Source organism: Homalodisca vitripennis, unplaced genomic scaffold (assembly GCF_021130785.1).
Source record: "Homalodisca vitripennis isolate AUS2020 unplaced genomic scaffold, UT_GWSS_2.1 ScUCBcl_179;HRSCAF=1516, whole genome shotgun sequence".
Taxonomy (NCBI): domain Eukaryota; kingdom Metazoa; phylum Arthropoda; class Insecta; order Hemiptera; family Cicadellidae; genus Homalodisca; species Homalodisca vitripennis.
In genome coordinates this window covers 1-18,394 of record NW_025776298.1, presented here as the reverse complement: position 1 = coordinate 18,394, position 18,394 = coordinate 1, and the positions used below count along the sequence as shown (strand labels likewise).

Sequence of the window (18,394 nt, the reverse complement as noted above, 5' to 3'; positions counted from 1 at the left end):
TTTTTGTAGGATTAGATATTCTCACTTTAGGTGTTCAGGATGCTGTGATCTCGTTCAATGAGGGAAACATTGGAAAATGTAAAGTGTTGGCTAAATTAGGTATAAGTCCAGGCTCCAATATGACATCAACAAGAAAAAAAAAATTGATGATTTGAGAATTAAGTTGTATACTAGCAATTTGAAGCAGTTAAAAAAATAATTAAGCCTAGTAAAAATGTTTTTTGTTACAAATTTTTAGTAGAAAATCTAGAAAATGTAATAAAAAAAAACTATAAAGGCCATATTATTAAAAGTGCTTGAAAATGTTAAGCATGATTTAGTCTCCATACAGGAAAAAAAGCTTGTACCTATTACTGTTTCTGAGATAATGGGTCATGTTTTTATTTCAATGGAACACCTTCATGTAGTACGTACCGACGAAACCTATGTGAAAAGGTTTCGAATCCGTGGTACCAAAATTACATTTAAGTCCAATTCTGTCCCCAAAGGGGTTACAGAACTCGATTGGGTCAAACGAGGCTTTGTGGAAATCGTGGATCGTATGAAGGCTGATGCCGAAGGCACAGACCATCTCGGTTTCACTTTGAAGTCATTAAACTTAAAAAAAAGCCGGGGTTTGTAGCATTTAGGCCAGCTAGTGAAATGGACAGCGATATCTTATGGACCATATTTGGGGGTCTAATCCAGAGCAATGGCGAAGCCCTTAATTCCAGCGATACATTTAAAGTAGAATGTACTTGTGCCGGTAGGAACGGGTAGAGTGAGACCTGAAATTTACAATAGTTTTAACGAAAAATGCATATAACGTCGCGTCGGGGGATCTTAACTATTAAGAGTAATGACAATCTGTGTTTACCGCGGGCACTGGTAGTGGGTATGGCAAAAGCTAAGCAGGATCCTCTGTTTCAAGTTATATGCAAATACAGATGCCAGAGATAGACGCTCCAAGCAAAAACAATAATGTCAGAAGCCGGGATCCAAATTTTAAAGCAAGGAGCTGGGATTCCGGAACTTTTAAAATTTCCTACAAGCATTCAATATTACTGTTCAGTTATGGAAACAAAGGCCGGGATGTGTACTTTAATGGAAACAATTCCGACGCTCCGTACAAAATCAATCTTCTATATTACAACGGCCATTTCAATGTGATCACATCTCTTACTGCGGCCTTTGTGTGTACATACTTTTGCGAACCTTGCCATACCCCCTAAAGCCCCCCACAGACTGACGAGCATGTTCGCGAGCATGCTCGTGACGGTGTTGGCGGCGAACATGCTCGCCCGTGTGTGGGGTCGACGAGCATTCCAACCGGCGAGCATGTTGGGCTCGGCGCTCGGCTCGTCGGAACAGGCGAGCCGAGCGCCGAGCCCAACATGCTCGGCCGTCTGTGGTGACGACCAACATGTTCGCGAGCATGCTCGCCGGTCACCCTCAGCTGGAAGTCTCGGTGTCATGTGGTCAGTGGGAATTGTTGGTGGGAATTGTTGTTATTTCGGTTGGCAACACTGATGTTTGTCAGTCGGAGCGTCGGAGGGCGGGAGAAAGAGGTCAGTGTGCTGTAGGCTATTGTTCTTGTTGAGGAAGTGGTGGCGAAGTGTAGCTTGTGCGGTTATAGTGCAGTATTGGTGATTTTTTATTTGTCTAGTTGACAATATGTCGTTCAGCGATAACAAACCATTTTGGACTGAATTTATAGAACTGTATAGGGAACAGCGGTGTTTGTGGGACGTGAAAAGTCCAAATTATTGTAACAAACATTTACGAAAGGAAAGTTTTGACGTGTTAATAGATAAATGTAAGGAAGTATTTGTGAAAGCTGATGAGAAGTTCGTCAAAGCGAAAATTGACTCTTTGCGTGCGTCGTTTCGACGAGAACTAAAAAAATTAAATGCCTCGAAAAGCACAGGGAAGGGACTTGACGAAGTGTATGAACCATCATTGTGGTATTTCGAGTTACTTATGTTTACAACAGATGTGGAAACGGCGAGGAAAGGTTTATCTTCGCTGCAAAAGATAGTTGCCCCGCCCGAAGATTCAGAAGATAACACTGAGATGACGAACGAAAACGTAAGTTGTAGTTTAGTTTAGTTTAAGTTGTAGTGTAGGGCAATTAAATTCATAAAGTAACATTTGAACTACTTTATTATTTTATTGACAATGTCAGATTTGACTCAAATAATTTTACAAACAAAAACTGAAACATATACTTACCAAGAAAGTACAACCAACTGTAGTAAAATGTGCATATATTTATAGTTAAACACATATTAAAAGCAAAGCACATCGTCATTATTTTCCATTTCAATTATTTACAGTGGACCATTAAAGAGGTAATGCATTGGGTTACCCTTGGCTACAACATATACATTACGCCCATCTGTTGTTTATTTTAGAATGTATAACATTAGCGGCGATTTATCATGCGCTCTTGAAACTCTACTTGTCCCTCGTTGTTGTAGAAGTCCCTGTAGTATTTTCGGATTGGTTCAGCCAGTGATGTTTCTTTCCCGGACCGATTGCGTTGCTTCATGCCTAAAAGTTGGCGAACATTCTTCCTCCATTCGCCTTCAGTGAGAACTGCAGTTTCCGTGTTTTCCCAGTCTACCGAACTAGGTGTCAAATAAGTTGAGCTTTTCCTTCGTAAATAATTGTGGAGTGCGCAGCAAGCTAAAATAATAACTTCAGTGGTTTCCAAGCTCGTCCTGATTGTTGTTTGCAATACTTGGAACCTATTTGCTAAAATGCCGAAGGCATTTTCAACAACTCTTCTTCCACGGCAAATACGATAGTTGAAAATCCTTTCATCGTGGGTGATTCCCTTATTAGAGTATGGCTTCATTAGGTTTTCTTTTAAGGGGAAAGCTTCATCTCCCAAAAAAACAAAAGGTAAACATACATCTCTGTTGTTTGGAAAGGTCGTTGGTGATGGCAAATTCAACTGGCCGTTTTCCAACTGTTGCCCAAAATCGGTTTCAAAGAGAACTCCCCCGTCAGACACCCGTCCATTCACTCCACAATTTACGTACATAAATTCATAGTTTGCGTTTACCACAGCCAATAATACAACGCTGAAGAAACCTTTGTAATTGAAGAAATACGAACCACTTCCAGGAGGTTGAAGGATGGCAATATGCTTTCCATCAAGAGCCCCCACGCAGTTTTCTACTTGCCCGTATTTTTTAAAATCTGTAGCAATATTCATCCAGTCGCTTTCATTCTCAGGCAACTGAAAAAGAAAAAAATATATACTACTATGTTTTGAAGATGTGTCGTTATAAGTGTACTATTTCCATTGTTCTTTCACAGGAGGCCGAGAATTCGCCCAGTATCCTGGCCAGTCCAGACGGAGGTTCATCCACCCCTGCTACGCCTACTAGTTCGCTCTCACAAACACCTGCTCAGAACATCAGATCACAAACATCAGACTCCGCGAGCAATGTACAACGGCGCCAGCGTAAAAGAAAAAATGTCTCGGAGTATGATCGAAAGAAAGAATCATTTTTGGACGTAGCAACCAACGCTTTGAATCAACATGTTAATGAAAATCAAGCATTTGGGAACAGTATCGCCTTCCAGCTGGAAGTAATGGATAGACGCCAAAAGATATTTGCACAAAAACTTATTTCAGATGCACTTTTTCATGGTAAATTAGGACATTTAAATGAAAACTCAGTCATTCACTTAAACAACATACAGAACCCTGACAATTACGGACCAAATTGTTCACGTGGATTCGCTAATGTACAACCTACCACTTATCAATTCCAGGAATACAATTACGGGCAACAGAACTACCCTTTTCCCCAGCGATACTTACCACCACAACCACAACAACAACAGGCCGCAAACAATGCAATGTTTGTCAATGAATCTACTGCCGCCAAGGGGTCTACTACCACTGAAGTAGATGAAGAAAATTTAGGACAGTTCTTAAAATTCAACTAAAGTTCACAACCAATTACTTATTGAACGTTAATTTTAATGTTATAGTTCATATTGAGTAATACTATTTCTTTTTTTAAGTTGTTTCAATAAATTTGCTTATTAAACTTTGTTTTAAGTCATTTTACTTGCACCCGTTTCACCGTTTTACTCAACTGATCACTTCGATAGTTATTAGGCCTTGTATTATTAGCTGCATTTCAATTCGTATACGGTATAAGATTTAAAAACAAATGTTAAACTTACGTGCAGGTATTCCTCACGTAGAGCATTATAAATTGCAGTGCAGGTTTCTGGTATGATTTTTCCCAGCGACTGAGGCGAAATGGCGCAGCTAAACTTTAGGTTTTCATAGGTTCTGCCACTTGCTAAAAACTGAAGTGTCGCTGCAAGGCGCTCTTTACAGCTGATCGGCTCCCTCAAAATACTATTCTGTTTCACAATATCTGGAGAAATACGTCTAAGAATGTCTTCGAAACAATCTTCAGTCATCCTCAGGTAATTTTTATAATCATTTGGTTCATTTGATGCTAATTCTTGCAACAGTGACATGTGGCTAAACTGGTTCCTATTTTTAAGCCAATTCTTGCACCATATTTTACGTACCTTGCGTTTTTTCTCCTCCAAACAAACGAAACCCCCACAAAGGGCCACCACAGCGTTTGCATCCATTTCGCACCCGCACTGCAAAACTTGACTATCACACCGTAGAGAAGCAACAGTACTGAGCGGCGACGGCGAGCATGTTCGCGAGCATGTCCGGTCGTGTGTGGGCAACGCCGAGCATGTTCGCGAGCATGTACGCCAGCATGCTCGCGAACATGCTCGTCAGTCTGTGGGGGGCTTAAACCATAAAGGTGAGCACAGGTGTTCAAACATCTGCCCTGCGTGTCAGAGTGTCTCCCCCCCCCCCGTGTAAGAAGAGCATGGGGGATCCTGTGTGCGCAATGTAACATAAAATACAAAAACCAAATTTGTTTCGCGGCTCACAAGAGTGATCGCAGCAAATTAATCAAAAAATGTAAAGATTGTGAAAAACTTGTGTTTATTAAACAACGAAAGTCAAAACACGTGTGCGGTGAAGTGTTTTGCAAAATTTGTATCGAGTTTATATCTCTGGACCACCAGTGCTACATGCGGGTTGACACTAACAAGCCGAAAACCAAAGACTTTCTTTTTATTTTCTTTGATTTGGAGACCCGGCAAGATGAAAACTTAAAACGAAAACGCAAGTTCATAAAGTCAACCTTTGTGTTTCCCAACAGCTCTGTTGGCAATGCATTAGTCAAAATTGTAACAACCGCACTAGGGTCTTTAGACAAGATCCGGTCAATCGGTTCATGAACTATGTAATGGATGTTAGAAAAACATTCAATAACGTATGTGTCATTGCTCACAACGGCCAGGGACTCGATTTCCAGTTTTTGTTGAAGTACATCCTCGAACAGGCAAAATTCACACCGAAGCTGATTATGCGAGGTACAAAAATAATATTGATGGAACTGGATAACGTGAGATTTATAGACTCCCTGAGCTATTTCCCCATGGCCCTCTCTGCACTGCCCAATGCCTACGACCTACCTCCGGAGAAGAAGAAGGGCTACTTCTCTCATTTTTCAACACATTGGCAAACCAAAATTATGTTGGTCCGATGATCCCACCCAAGGAATACTACAGACCTGAAACTATGTTTGAGAAGAATTACAAAGATTTTGAAAATTGGCACAATGAGCCGATCGCAAACAATGTAGTATTTCAGTTTCAAAAAGAGTTGATCGAGTACTGCATCTCTGATGTAGATATTCTGGCGCAAGCGTGCATTAAATTTAGAGCAATGTTCTTGAAAGAGAGCAATGTTGACCCCTTCATTTAAGCCGTCACCATTGCCAGCGCATGCAATCTGGCTTTCAGACGCAACTTTTTTGAAAACAAACACCATCGGTCTGATCCCTAAGAACGGATACCGCATGATCTACGTCCAATCGCCTATCACTTGGCAGTGGCTATCTTGGGAGGAAGAAAAGCGCGGTGTAAGAATTCAGCATGCGGGGCGGTAAAGAGAAATCTAAATTGAGGGGCTAAGGTCGTCGGGTTTGACGGAGAGCGGGTTTATGAGTTTCAGGGTTGTTACTTCCACGGGTGCCCCAAATGTTTTACATTTAAAAGGGAGGAACCTTTACAATCCAAAGATCCATCCGACAATGTATGGTCTTCGTTCTATTGGGAGGGGGTTATCGGCTGGATGGTACTTGGCAAAAGAGAGGCCACACCTCTCTAAATGGTGTGGTTTCTGCCAAAGCTTTGACACAGGCAAAGTTGTTAATGTTTCTGTAAAGTCTTAAGTTCTGTAAATGTAAACAGAAGGATAAAAACATTCATTTGGAAGCTTGTATCGCTAACTACAGAAGTGTTAGTGGCGGTATGGAAGTAGACGGAGTAATGGATATTTTCCAGCCATCACTCGACAGGTTCGGTATGCTTTTTACTTGGGTGATGGGGACTGTAAAGTATTTCAGAATGTGGAAGATGCAAAAATATATGGAGAAGACTATGAATATATAAAAATAATAAAAAAGTTAGAATGCATTGGACGTATTCAAAAGCGTATGGGAACACGTCTGATGAATCTAAAACAAAAAAACAAGGGAATAAAACTAGCGGATGGAAAACCTTTGTCGGGAAGAAATAGGCTAACTGATGCAGCTATTTTACAAATCCAAAACTACTATGGAGTAGCAATTAGGCGCAATACCAATGATCTGGAATCCATGAGGAGGCAAGTTTGGGCCGAGTATTTTCATTTTTCCCCATCAAATGAAAAACCACAGCACAGTCTCTGCCCAAAGGGTGACACTAGTTGGTGTAAGTACAAAAGATTACCATGAATTTATGTTACGATCATAACAATCACTTTCACTTGCCTGAGGTAATAATGGAGTATATAAAACCCATTTTTAGAGACTTAACCAAATCTGACTTGCTTAGCAAATGTTTGCATGGCAAAACTCAACACCCAAATGAGTCACTGAACAGCGTCATTTGGAGTCGGTTGCCAAAAATAACATTTGTTGGTCTAAAAACTCTGTGTTTTGGAGTTTATGATGCAGTTGCATCATTCAATGATGGAAATATTACCAAATGTGAAGTGTTAAAAGTTTTTGGGTATTGAATTTGGGAAAAATTGTGTTTCGGCAATGAAAGAATTGGACTTGATTCGAATTCAAAAAAGTGACCGAGAAGCCGCTGAACTCCAGAAGAAAGCTAGGCAGAATAAAAGGAAGTTAGAGAAGCAGTTGGAGGAGGAAGATAGTACAGCAGGGCCATCTTATGACCGAGGCATGTACTAAACAAGTAACTTAAAACTTTGTAAGCATTTTCCCGGAAAAGTATCTTTTAAAGATATAATGTACGTTTTCTCAGGAACCACTTGGAATAGGTCTTCCAAATTTTTACCACTTGTTATTTACCTAAGTGCACACATTTTAACATGAGCTTTTTACATTTACTTAGTTACAGGCCTAGAAAAAAAATAGTATTTACTACTTTTTTAAAGTTTTTTTTTAGTATAAATTATTAAAATCAATAATTAGACGAAAAAATGTTTTTAAAAAAATCCCTGTGTTCAAATAAACTGTTCAGATGCATACTAAAAGTAACCCATAAAAATGTCATTCCAATATCTTTAATAGTTTTTGAGAAAATGCACATCAAAGTTGCTAAATTTAACATTGCAAGTATAGGAGGGTCCGAACCCCATTAACTGTTACCCACGCTCTTTCTGTAGTTTCTTAAAGCCAGCCAGCAAAGCAGGTCTCAATAACAAGTACCAGTTTTCTATCTGGCCACCAAACTGCAGCACTAGTTGGGTAGGCTGTTCTTTCTAGTTTCTTCTGTTTCATTCTATTTCTCTATTATTGATCCATTCCATTTCCATTGTTCAGGACTAGGACCGGGTTGAGTTGAGTTTCATTCATTCCTACATATTTCCGTTTTGCCGGCTTGCTGCTATTTCTCTCTCTCGCAACACGTGTTTAAGTGCAAGTGTAAATTTCAAAATTTGTATCTTGATTCTTTCCTTGCTTTGCCAATAACAAGAGCAAGTGGATTATTTATTTATTACAAATTTAAATTTAGTGTACTACAACTACAGACCTTCTAGCTAGAGTATTGTTTAAGATGTCGTAAAAACGAAAAAGAAGTTTGAGAAGTCCTATTTGGAACTGTTTCACAGTAGATGTGAATAATAACGATGATATTGCTTGTTGCAATATTTGTTAACAAAAGTTGTCGTTTAAAAGAACTACAAGCAACTTGAAGAAACATATAAAAAACAGGCAACCAACAATTAGGTTTGATGGAATTCTGCCTCAAACTTTCTTGAATAATGAAGAGGTAAGTACTTTTTCCTCCTAATTATATGACCAAATAAGTAGATTATGTTTTCATTTTCGTACCGTGTAGACTATGGACTAGCATTCGGTTAGGTTAAGTTAGGTTAGGAATAAATGAATGCCTTCTACTCCGCCCATCAGGGCTCTCTGTCAATCACTTTTCATGAATTTATAAAAACATTGCACATGTTAGAATATGCATTTGTAATTACAATAAGTTATAATAACTGTGACTATATTTTTTCTTTAATTGAAACCATTTTATGTTCGCATAGTATTATTAAATATTAATCATATTGTTTCGGTATGTTCTTGTTTCATTTTTGTCTTGTAAACTATTTTCATATCATTGTGTAGTATAACATTGTGGAAGCTTTGTTCTTATTTGAATTTTTAAATTAATGTGAAAACAAACAATCAATAATAGCCTAATAACAATTTTATTTGTGTGGGGTCTTTTGTTTTCGATGAAAACATCAAGACCAGAACCACAGGCCCATCTGATTTTGACTGAAATCAAATCGTACTATCATCAAAGCGGTCACCATAATAATCTAAACAATTGTGTACTTAAATGAAAAGAAACCTCATGTTACGAAAATAGAAGGAGATACAATTTCAAAACCTGTAGAGTATGTACGTGTAAATGTAAAAAATAAAGTTAATATTAAACTTGACCAAATAGGCTACAGTATAGAGGTGTGCCTTTGGAGCTGGAGCTGTTTCAAATCAGCGCTCCGCTGCTGGAGCGGAGCGGAGCAGCGCTCCGTGACTCTCGAAACAGCTCCAGCTCTAACCTTATATATTCATATAATTACTCTCTCGGAGCGTCTGTGGAGCTATCAGCTGTGGCCTACAACTTGTTGACAAACCAAAACAAACCAGTTTCAGTTTCAGTAGGAGTTCTAACGTAGACATACAGTGAAAAGTGATATTTTTGTGCGGTTTACGAGTATGACTAGTATTGATTGGTTTTTGTGCAGTTAATTAACATGGCATCAAAAGTACAGAAATCTAAGACAAGTTCAATTTGGTCTCATTTTACAGTTATTGATGCTAACCTTAAAAACTGTAGATGTGAACATTGTGGCTTGGTTATGTGCTACCGTACATCAACGTACAATTTGAAGAGGCATATTGAGAGAAAACATGTCGGAATTACTTTGAGTGTTATAAGTTCAAAATCAACAAGTGTAAGTGATCGTGATGTGAATGTTACAACCAACACTGGACCTACCGATTCAGCCGCTTCATTTAGTAACTTTGCAACTGAAAATGAACCTCAACCTGGTGAGTTGCCTTCTAATCAATTAGATAAGCCAAAGGGAAGTGCTAAACAAACCACTCTATCGAGTTTTATACCAAAAAAAATGAATAACAACCAAAAGAAAAAGGTAGAAGCTGCGTTTCTAAAGCTATTTTACAAAGATTTCCAACCGTTTTCTATTGTGGAGGACTCTGGTTTTCGGGAATTCGTTACAGCTTTAAACCCTTCTTTTGAAATTCCATCAAGGAAAGTGGTTTCAAAAAACCTAATACCCACCACGTACGACAAATGTAAGCTTCAAGTAGCTGAGTTAATGAAAAATGTGGAAAACATCTGTTTAACGACAGATGCATGGACATCTACGATCAATGAATCGTATATAGCTGTTACAGGGCATTTCATTACCAATGATTTTGTGTTGAAATCAGTTCTCTTAGACTGTATTTTAATGGAGGGCTCACATACTTCTAGCCATTTAGCCGAAGAAATCAAGAAAATAACGAATTTCTATAAAATCTCAGACAAAATCTTAGTTGTTGTAACAGACAATGCCTCCAATGTCGTTGGAGCCATAAAAAATGTTTTAATGTGGAGTCATTGGCCGTGCTATGCACATACTCTTAACCTAGTGGTTCAAGATGCCATATCAAAGGTAGATACAGTAATCACCAAATGCAAAAAGATTGTCTCATTTTTTAAGAGAAGCAACGCAGCCACTGAAAAACTATTAAAATACCAAATCAACAATGGCGTTAAAGACCCTAAACGCTTACTTCAAGATGTAAGTACGAGATGGAACAGCACATATTACATGCTTTGTAGATTTGTTCAGTTAAAAGAGGCTGTAATAAGCACTTTGGCATTGCTGGACAAAGACTTGCCATCTTTAATTTCTAATGAATGGAAACTTTGCAGTGACCTTTGCAAAGTCCTAAAACCATTTGAAGAGGTCACAGCAAAGATGAGTGGGGAATCCTACTTCACTGGAAGTCAAATAATTGTTTTGACGCTTGGGCTGCAAAATGTTTGCAGCAAACTATGTACACTAAATTTGCACCCTGATGCAATACAGGTAGTACAGAACCTGCTCATGGGGTTATCAGCCAGATACCATGACATTGAGTACAACAAGTTAGTAGTACTTAATACCTTTTTGGACCCAAGGTTCAAATTGTATGCATTTTCTGACGACAAATGTCAACAGTTTGCTAAGAATCATGTGATTACGGTCGTTGCAGCTATGATTTCCGCCACTTCTGCCACCGCAATGGAACAATCCCCTCCTGGTACACCATCTTTGACTTTGACCAACCAATCTGGTCCATCACAATTTGAAGAAGAAGAATGTTCAGTATTTTCTATGTTTGATTCTGTAATAAAATCTGTACAAAGGCAGACTCCCGGAACTCCCAACGATTGTGCTACCGCCGAAATCGACAGGTACATCGCTGAACCACCACTTCCCAGAGAAGGCGATCCTCTGTCCTGGTGGAGGATTCACGAGGCAGTCTACCCAAATCTCAGCAGACTCGTTAAAATAAACATGGGGTTTGTGGGTACGTCAGTACCTTGTGAAAGAATTTTTTCCCGAACGGGAATAATAATAAGTGACCGAAGATCACGTATCAAATCCATGAAAGTGACTCAACTTGTGTATCTAAATGCAAATCATGAATACTTGTGTAAATAATTTGTATATTATTTTATATTTTCTGTTACCGTACTATTTTTTATGTTTTATTACTACAGTGTGAAAATAAATATAAATAAAATGTACGTGTAGTCTTCTTACCCAAAAATTAGATTTTCATAATACGTATTATAAAAAAGTAAGTAGTAATTAAAACTGTCAGCACCTTAGCATATTTGTTTACAGTAGTATTTGCTGTTTATAACATCATAACCAAGCAATAAGCTCCAATCTACAAGGGAGCAGACAGATGCCGCACATCGCGCCGGAGCGGTTGCCGGAGCTGGAGCTGTTTAAAAGAGCTAGCTCCGCAAACGGAGCCGGAGCTAGTTTGGCTTCTCCGCTCTCGGAGCTACTTGGCACACCTCTACTACAGTAACGGTGAATTTTGGAAAGGCACGGGTTCATTACTTACTTAATTATATTGGTTCTTCCTTAACAAGATTGTTTTATATGCTTCGAGATTTTTGATTTTAATAATTTTACTTTTGAAAAACAATGTTCAGTTTACAGAGGGTGGCCCAATTATTAGACTAGACGTATTAGTTTAATGCATTTTTGACTTAACTTTGAATTTGGTTAGAAAACATGTATAAACTAAAATAAAACTGCCTAATTTGGTATGGACTACAGTATAAAATCAATTTATATTATGCTTGAATGTTTTTGTATCGATTCTGATGGCATTGGCAGCACTGAATCAGCTGTTGATTCTTTTGGACATTATAAGCAATTCCTAACCTCAAACTTGGCATACAATTGATGTTGATTACTTGTGTTTGTAGTTGTTTGTTTATGTATTGTGTGAATTGCAAACAGTGTTTATGAAGCGGTTTGTGTTGTAAATCAGTTTGTTCTGCTTTTTTTATAACTTTTAAGTGCATTTTGGTTTCTGAATTGTGTTGAAAACATTTTGACCAGCAATGGGGAAAACAATTGATTTGTCTCCCAGAAAAAGTGCTTCAGTGAAACTTCTATTGGAAGAAAACTGCTATTCACAGACTGAAATAGCTAAGAGATTAGGTATTTCCCAAAAATCTGTAAGCAGAATTAAGATGGCCTGTGATCTCAATTTGAATTACGAACCACGTCGAGTAGGCAAATGTGGTCGAAAGTGTAAACTAAATGACAGACTGGTTAGAAAACTAAAAAATATTACTACAATGAACTGAAGAAATACAACAAACAATTGACTGAACAAATAAATGAGTACGGAGCGAATGTTTCAACTAGAACTGTAAGGAGGGTGTTGAGTGCAGAAGGCCTAAAGGCTTGTAGGCCAAGGAAGAAACAGAAGATCACGCCTGCCATGGCCAAGAAACGGCTGCAATGGGCTAAGGGCTTACAAGGCTTCACAGTTGAAGAAACTAACCTACAGTATGCCTATATATAATCAGTCATGCATTTATAGCTAATTTTAATGTATTTTAAAATGTTAAAAACTATGGTAATCAATATAATGATGAAATTACTACGTAGGCCTATCGTACCGTACAAAACCTATAACCTAATTTAACTTAATTTAACCTAACCTAAGCAACAGTGAACTACAATTCAACTTGTTTTTCCAGGTATGCTTCTCTGATGAGTCTATATTCCAGATTAGTGATGAGAGCTCTCAGTACGTCCGTAGACAATGTGGGGAAGAGTTTAACGAAAATTGTATTCAGCAGTTTGTAAAGCATCCAACGTCGGTAATGATTTGGAGTGTAATGTCTGTACATGGCCCAGGAAGACCGCATATAGTAGACAAAACTATGAGACAAGACCAGTATTTGAATGTTTTGAAAAAAAGGCTTATTCCCCAAGCAAAAGAGTGGTTCCCGAATGGCGAATATATTTTTATGCACGACGGAGCCCCTTGCCACGCAGCGAAGACTGTGTCAAACTTTCTCCGTAAATCAGAGATCAGTACACTTCCATGGCCAGGTAATAGCCCTGACATGAATCCAATTGAGAATCTGTGGGCTATTGTGAAGAAAAGAATGAAAAATCACAAAGTTACAACTCGACAAGGACTTATTGAATCCAATTTAGAATCTGTGGGCTATTGTGAAGAAAAGAATGAAAAATCACAAAGTTACAACTCGACAAGGACTTATTGAACTGTTAATACAAGTGTGGCACCATGATGAGGAAATTAGGAACAATTGTAAAAATTTGGTCCAAAGCATGCCAAATAGAATAAAAATGTTAATTAAGAATAAGGGTATGCACACAAAGTATTTAAAAAACTGTATTTGTTGTAATCTAAGATGTAACAAGTTGTTAAAATAAAGTTTTTTCATATTCTTCGCTAAAAAAGCAGTCTAGTCTAATAATTTGACCACCCTCTGTAAAATGCATATTTTACCATGGCCATTTCCTTCTTGTTGATAACTTTTTTAAACACGCTCTACGTTCCTTAACTCTCTTTTTTAATTTTCTTCTAGTTTGGCGAATATATTTTAAATCACAATATTTAGTATTAATAATAGTACTGCTATTTTTGTAGTTTTCAATTTATTTCATGCGTTTAAACTAAATGCATTGGACAAGTATTGAAAAAAAACCACATGTATAAAAGAGTAGGCCAATTTTAATAGTATCCATAAATAAGGAAATTTTGTATTATTTTATCTAGTACATATTAATAGTAAGTATATATTTAAATACGCACTACACATATGTTAAAGTTGTTAATTCAGGAACCTTGTAGTAAAAAAATCTAAAAAAAATTTTTGTTTGTTTTTAATTGTTTTTTATTCTTCATTTAATTCTGAACAAAATGATATATAACACATGTATGTTTGGCACTTATTAATAATTAAAATAAAATAATTAACAACAAACAACACAGTAACGAATGTCTGATTTCAGTTGCATCGCAACGAGTTTGACTTTTGCACTTTTATACATGATACTAGTGACACAGAGGTTATTTTACACAATTAGTTTTGTCAGGTTGGCTAATCTGCTTTTAATTTAAAAGCATATGTTTTTATTTTCATGAGTGTTGTGTTTGTTTACTTATGTAAATGAGCTTTATTTTCGTTTTGCACTGTGAGTTTTGTGTTGACTTTCTGAATATTATTATATTGTTTGTAATTATTTTGTTGTGAGTATTATTATTTAGTTTCTTAAAAAATGCCTAGGGCCAAGAAGTTTGGTAAGAATAGATTCAAAGGTAATCAGTTTACTACTAGTAAGAATAATAGTAATGTACTAAACTCTTCTAACCCTACTTCAGAGGAGAACATTCCTGATAGTTTTAAGCCTAATCCAGAGCCAGAGTCCAATACCTCTGCTTCTAAAATAAAGTGTAAATACATCTCTTTGTGTGCTGATGATATTGAGTACCTTCCTGTAAATAACACTAAGGGAAACTACATAATTAATTTATAACTTTTGAACCAAATTTTACTGGCATCCACAAAGTGCGCTAACTGTGGAAGTGCTTCTTTAGAAATTAGTGAAGTTCCTGCTAACCGTAAAGGCCTGGCTGTACAGTTTGTACTTAGTTGCAATAACTGTGGACTAGAAAATAAATTTTATACCAGCAAGAAGACTGAGCAGGACTTTTTTGACATAAATGTGCGTTGTGTATATGGTTTCCGTTCCATTGGTAAAGGTAAGGCTGCGGCAGAAGTATTTTGTTCAGTGTTGGATCTTCCAAAGCCACCAAGTAGGTTTCAAGCCTATAACAAACTTATTCATAGTGCTGTTGAAGAGGTTTCTATTGCTTCAATGAAACAAGCAGCCCATGAAGCAGTTGTAGAAAACGAGGGTAATACCGACATAGCGGCTGTTTTTGACGTAACGTGGCAGAAACGTGGCCATACATCTTTGAATGGCGTGTTTTCTGTCAAGAGTATGGATACAGGGAAAGTTTTGGATGCTGTTTCACTGACAAAATATTGTTCATGCAATAAAATAACTAAAAACAGCCCTACACACAGAGAACAGTGCTCAAAGAATTATGACGGGCCGAGCGGCGGTATGGAGGTAGAGGCTGCTATTCAGGTATTCAGGCGCTCGGAACAAAACGTTGGTGTAAGATACACAAGTTATTTAGGAGATGGTGACAGCTCAGCTCTTTTTTATCAGTACAACAAGCTAAGCCTTATGGTGATGAGGTTGAAATTAAGAAGTTGGAATGTGTAGGACACGTCCAGAAGAGAATGGGAAGTCGGCTGCGCAGATTGAAGGCTAAGTTGCGTGGCCATAAGTTACCTGACGGAAAACCTCTCTCTGGACGTGGTAGGCTGACAGATGCATTGATAGACAGTGTACAGACCTACTATGGCAAAGCTATACGAGAAAATGTGGATGACGTTGAAAAAATGAGGAAGGCTGTTTGGGCAACCTACTTCCATTTACTTTCAACCGACGTGAAACCTCGCCATGAACTATGCCCAAAAGGTGAACAATCTTGGTGCAAGTACCAAAAGTCTTTAGTGACAGGTGAGGTATACCATCATAAGCATTCAGTACCTGAGGCTATTTTATTAGAAATAAAATCAATTTACCAAGACCTGTCGGACACTAACCTACTCAGAAAATGCCTGCACGGCCGAACACAGAACCCTAACGAGTCCTTCAACAACGTAATCTGGACCAGAATTCCAAAAAATACTTTTGTTAGGCTCAATAACTTAAAAATTGGAGTGTTGGATTCAATTATAACATTCAACAGTGGTGCTCTTGGCAAAGTGGAAGTGTTGCAAAAGCTGTGTGGTGATGCCGGAAGCAACTGCGTTGTAGGCCTGAAGCAAATCGACAAGAACCGAGTTTTAGATGCCAACAAAGCAGCTTTGGATGTTACTAAGAAGAAAAGAAAGCAGAAAAGAAACCTAAAGAGAAAAAGAGAAGACAAGGAGGAAGAAGAAAGTAAAAAGTATGATCCTGGAATGTTTTAGCGTGGCTGCAAGGGGTACCGTACAGTTCTTGAGCTCTCCTGAAAAATCACACATTCTGACACGAAGGTACACTTTTCTACTAAACCTTTTAAGCTATCTGCATGATTTTTTTTGCGTATTTTATTTAAGACATTATCAAAAGATTTAACCTATTTTATTTAAGATAATTTGCTTTTAAGTCCTTTAAAAAAAATATTTTTTGTAAAAAAATTGTGTTTTTTTGGTATATTAACCCTTTGACCGCCAACGTCCGATTGATCGGACAGTGTAGGTTTATGCCAAAACCGCCAACGTCCGACTGATCGGACAGCCTAGGTTCGTTCCAAAACCGCCAACGTCCGACCGATCGGACGTTCAGGAAAAAATATTTTTTAAATATACATATGAACTTTAAAAGTTTGTGTCGACACTGTTCGACTTCCTTTTGACTAAATAAGATGATATGTGAACAATTTTAATGTTGGCAGTCCTGGAGACCTTGACTCAGCTGTTTGTTTACTTCTCTAACTCGCCGAGCGTGCGCTAGTGTTTACGACTAACCTATTTGCCAAGTTCCCGCCTTTCTCATAGATGCCTACTTGGTTTTTTGTTTAGTTTTTCTCTGAAGTTAGTGATCTGTATTATTTGTGCAAGATGAGTCGTTCGCCGGTGAGTGACAACACAATCCACAATATTATTGTTGAGGACGAATTTCTTAGTGATAGTGAAATAAACAATTTGCAAAACAGTTCGTCATCTGAAGTAAGTGAAAGTGAAGCTGATGATACTGACTTGGATCCTAGTTATACTCCTACCCCTAGTACAAGTTGTAATTTTCAAGGAACTTTAGCTAGCAATAGGCCTGTAAATAGGTCAGTAATTTCGTCATCTGAGGATGAAGATCGAAGTGCAGCAACTACAACTACGCCGCGGCCACGTGGCCGGCCCCGCCTTCCTGAAAACATCTCAAGCAGTGAGTCTAATAGCGACGATGATCAGTGGGAAAATATAGAGGAAAACAATGACCCTGGGTATAACCATTCTTTTCAGTTCAATGAAATTCCTGGCTGTAAACATTGTCCTCCTCGAAATTCAGCCCCCATAACTTATTTTGATCTTTATTTCCCTATGACTTTTTTGAACATATTAGTGACCTACACTAACTTGTATGCTAGAAATTTTATTCAACAAAACCTCCATAAATTAGGAAATCACAGCAGAAGTCGAGCTTGGAGGCCTGTCAGCTTTGTTGAGATAAAAGCTTTCCTAGCTGTTGTAATAAATATGGGTTTGAATAAAAAGCCTACGATTGAGTCATATTGGAGTACAAAGTCATCCCAGAATTCACCTTGGTTCGGGAAAATGTTTTCTAGAAATAGATTCGAATCAATTCTGAAATTTTTCCATATGCTAGATACGCGACACTTGCCTTCACCAAAGGAGCCTGGATATGACCCATGTGCTCGATTTGCTCCTATTGTTGATCATGCTAACAATGTATTCAAGCATTACTATGCACCAAATAAACAGCTGTCTATTGACGAAAGTTTAGTGGGCACTAAAAATCACACACAGCTGCTACAGTACCTGCCCAACAAGCACCATCATAAGTGGGGAGTAAAATTGTGGTTGTTATGCGACAGTGTTACTCACTACTGTTTATCTTTTTTTTTGCTACAAGGGTAAAAGAGATACAGAACAAAGCAATGGACGTGTCAAACATGGACTTGGGTATACTGTTGTAATGAAATTGTTAGAAATGGGAAACTACTTGAACAAAGGGTTTCATGTATTTGTCGACAACTTTTTCACCTCATTTCCGTTGGCCAATGATTTGTACGCAAAACTTACTCATCTGACAGGCACTTTACGAATAAACAGGCAAGGAATACCCCCTACCCTTACACAAAAATTTGGTGTAGGGCAAACTAAATATTGTCGCAAAGGAAAAATGCTTTTGGTTGCTGCCCGATTGAAAAAAATCGCAAAAAAAGCAAGTACTTCTCTTGTCAACTAATGCTGAGGCAAAAAGTGAGTTGAAAAGTAAAAAACGGGGAAATAAAGTATTTATTACCAGCAAGCCTTCTGTCATTCGTCAGTATAACTCCTATATGGGTGGCGTAGACACGTCAGACCAAATGTTGTATTGTTACCTGGACGAACGACGTACGCTTAAATATTGGCTAAAGGTAACATTCCACATTTTTGGACGGATGATTGTCAACCT

The 18,394-nt window shown here is 38.0% G+C and overlaps 1 protein-coding gene across 1 annotated transcript; it reads right to left on the bottom strand.

Annotated features, from left to right (window-relative positions):
* Positions 1-2,124: 2,124 nt before the first annotated feature.
* Positions 2,125-5,929, bottom strand: LOC124370435 (putative nuclease HARBI1). The gene is made up of 2 exons (XM_046828719.1): positions 4,189-5,929; positions 2,125-3,226 (listed from the first exon to the last, which is right to left on the bottom strand). The coding sequence occupies exons 1-2, from the start codon at positions 4,612-4,614 to the stop codon at positions 2,405-2,407; spliced, it is 1,248 nt and encodes a 415-aa protein (XP_046684675.1). The 5' UTR covers positions 4,615-5,929; the 3' UTR covers positions 2,125-2,404.
* Between the last annotated feature and the right edge of the window lie 12,465 nt (positions 5,930-18,394).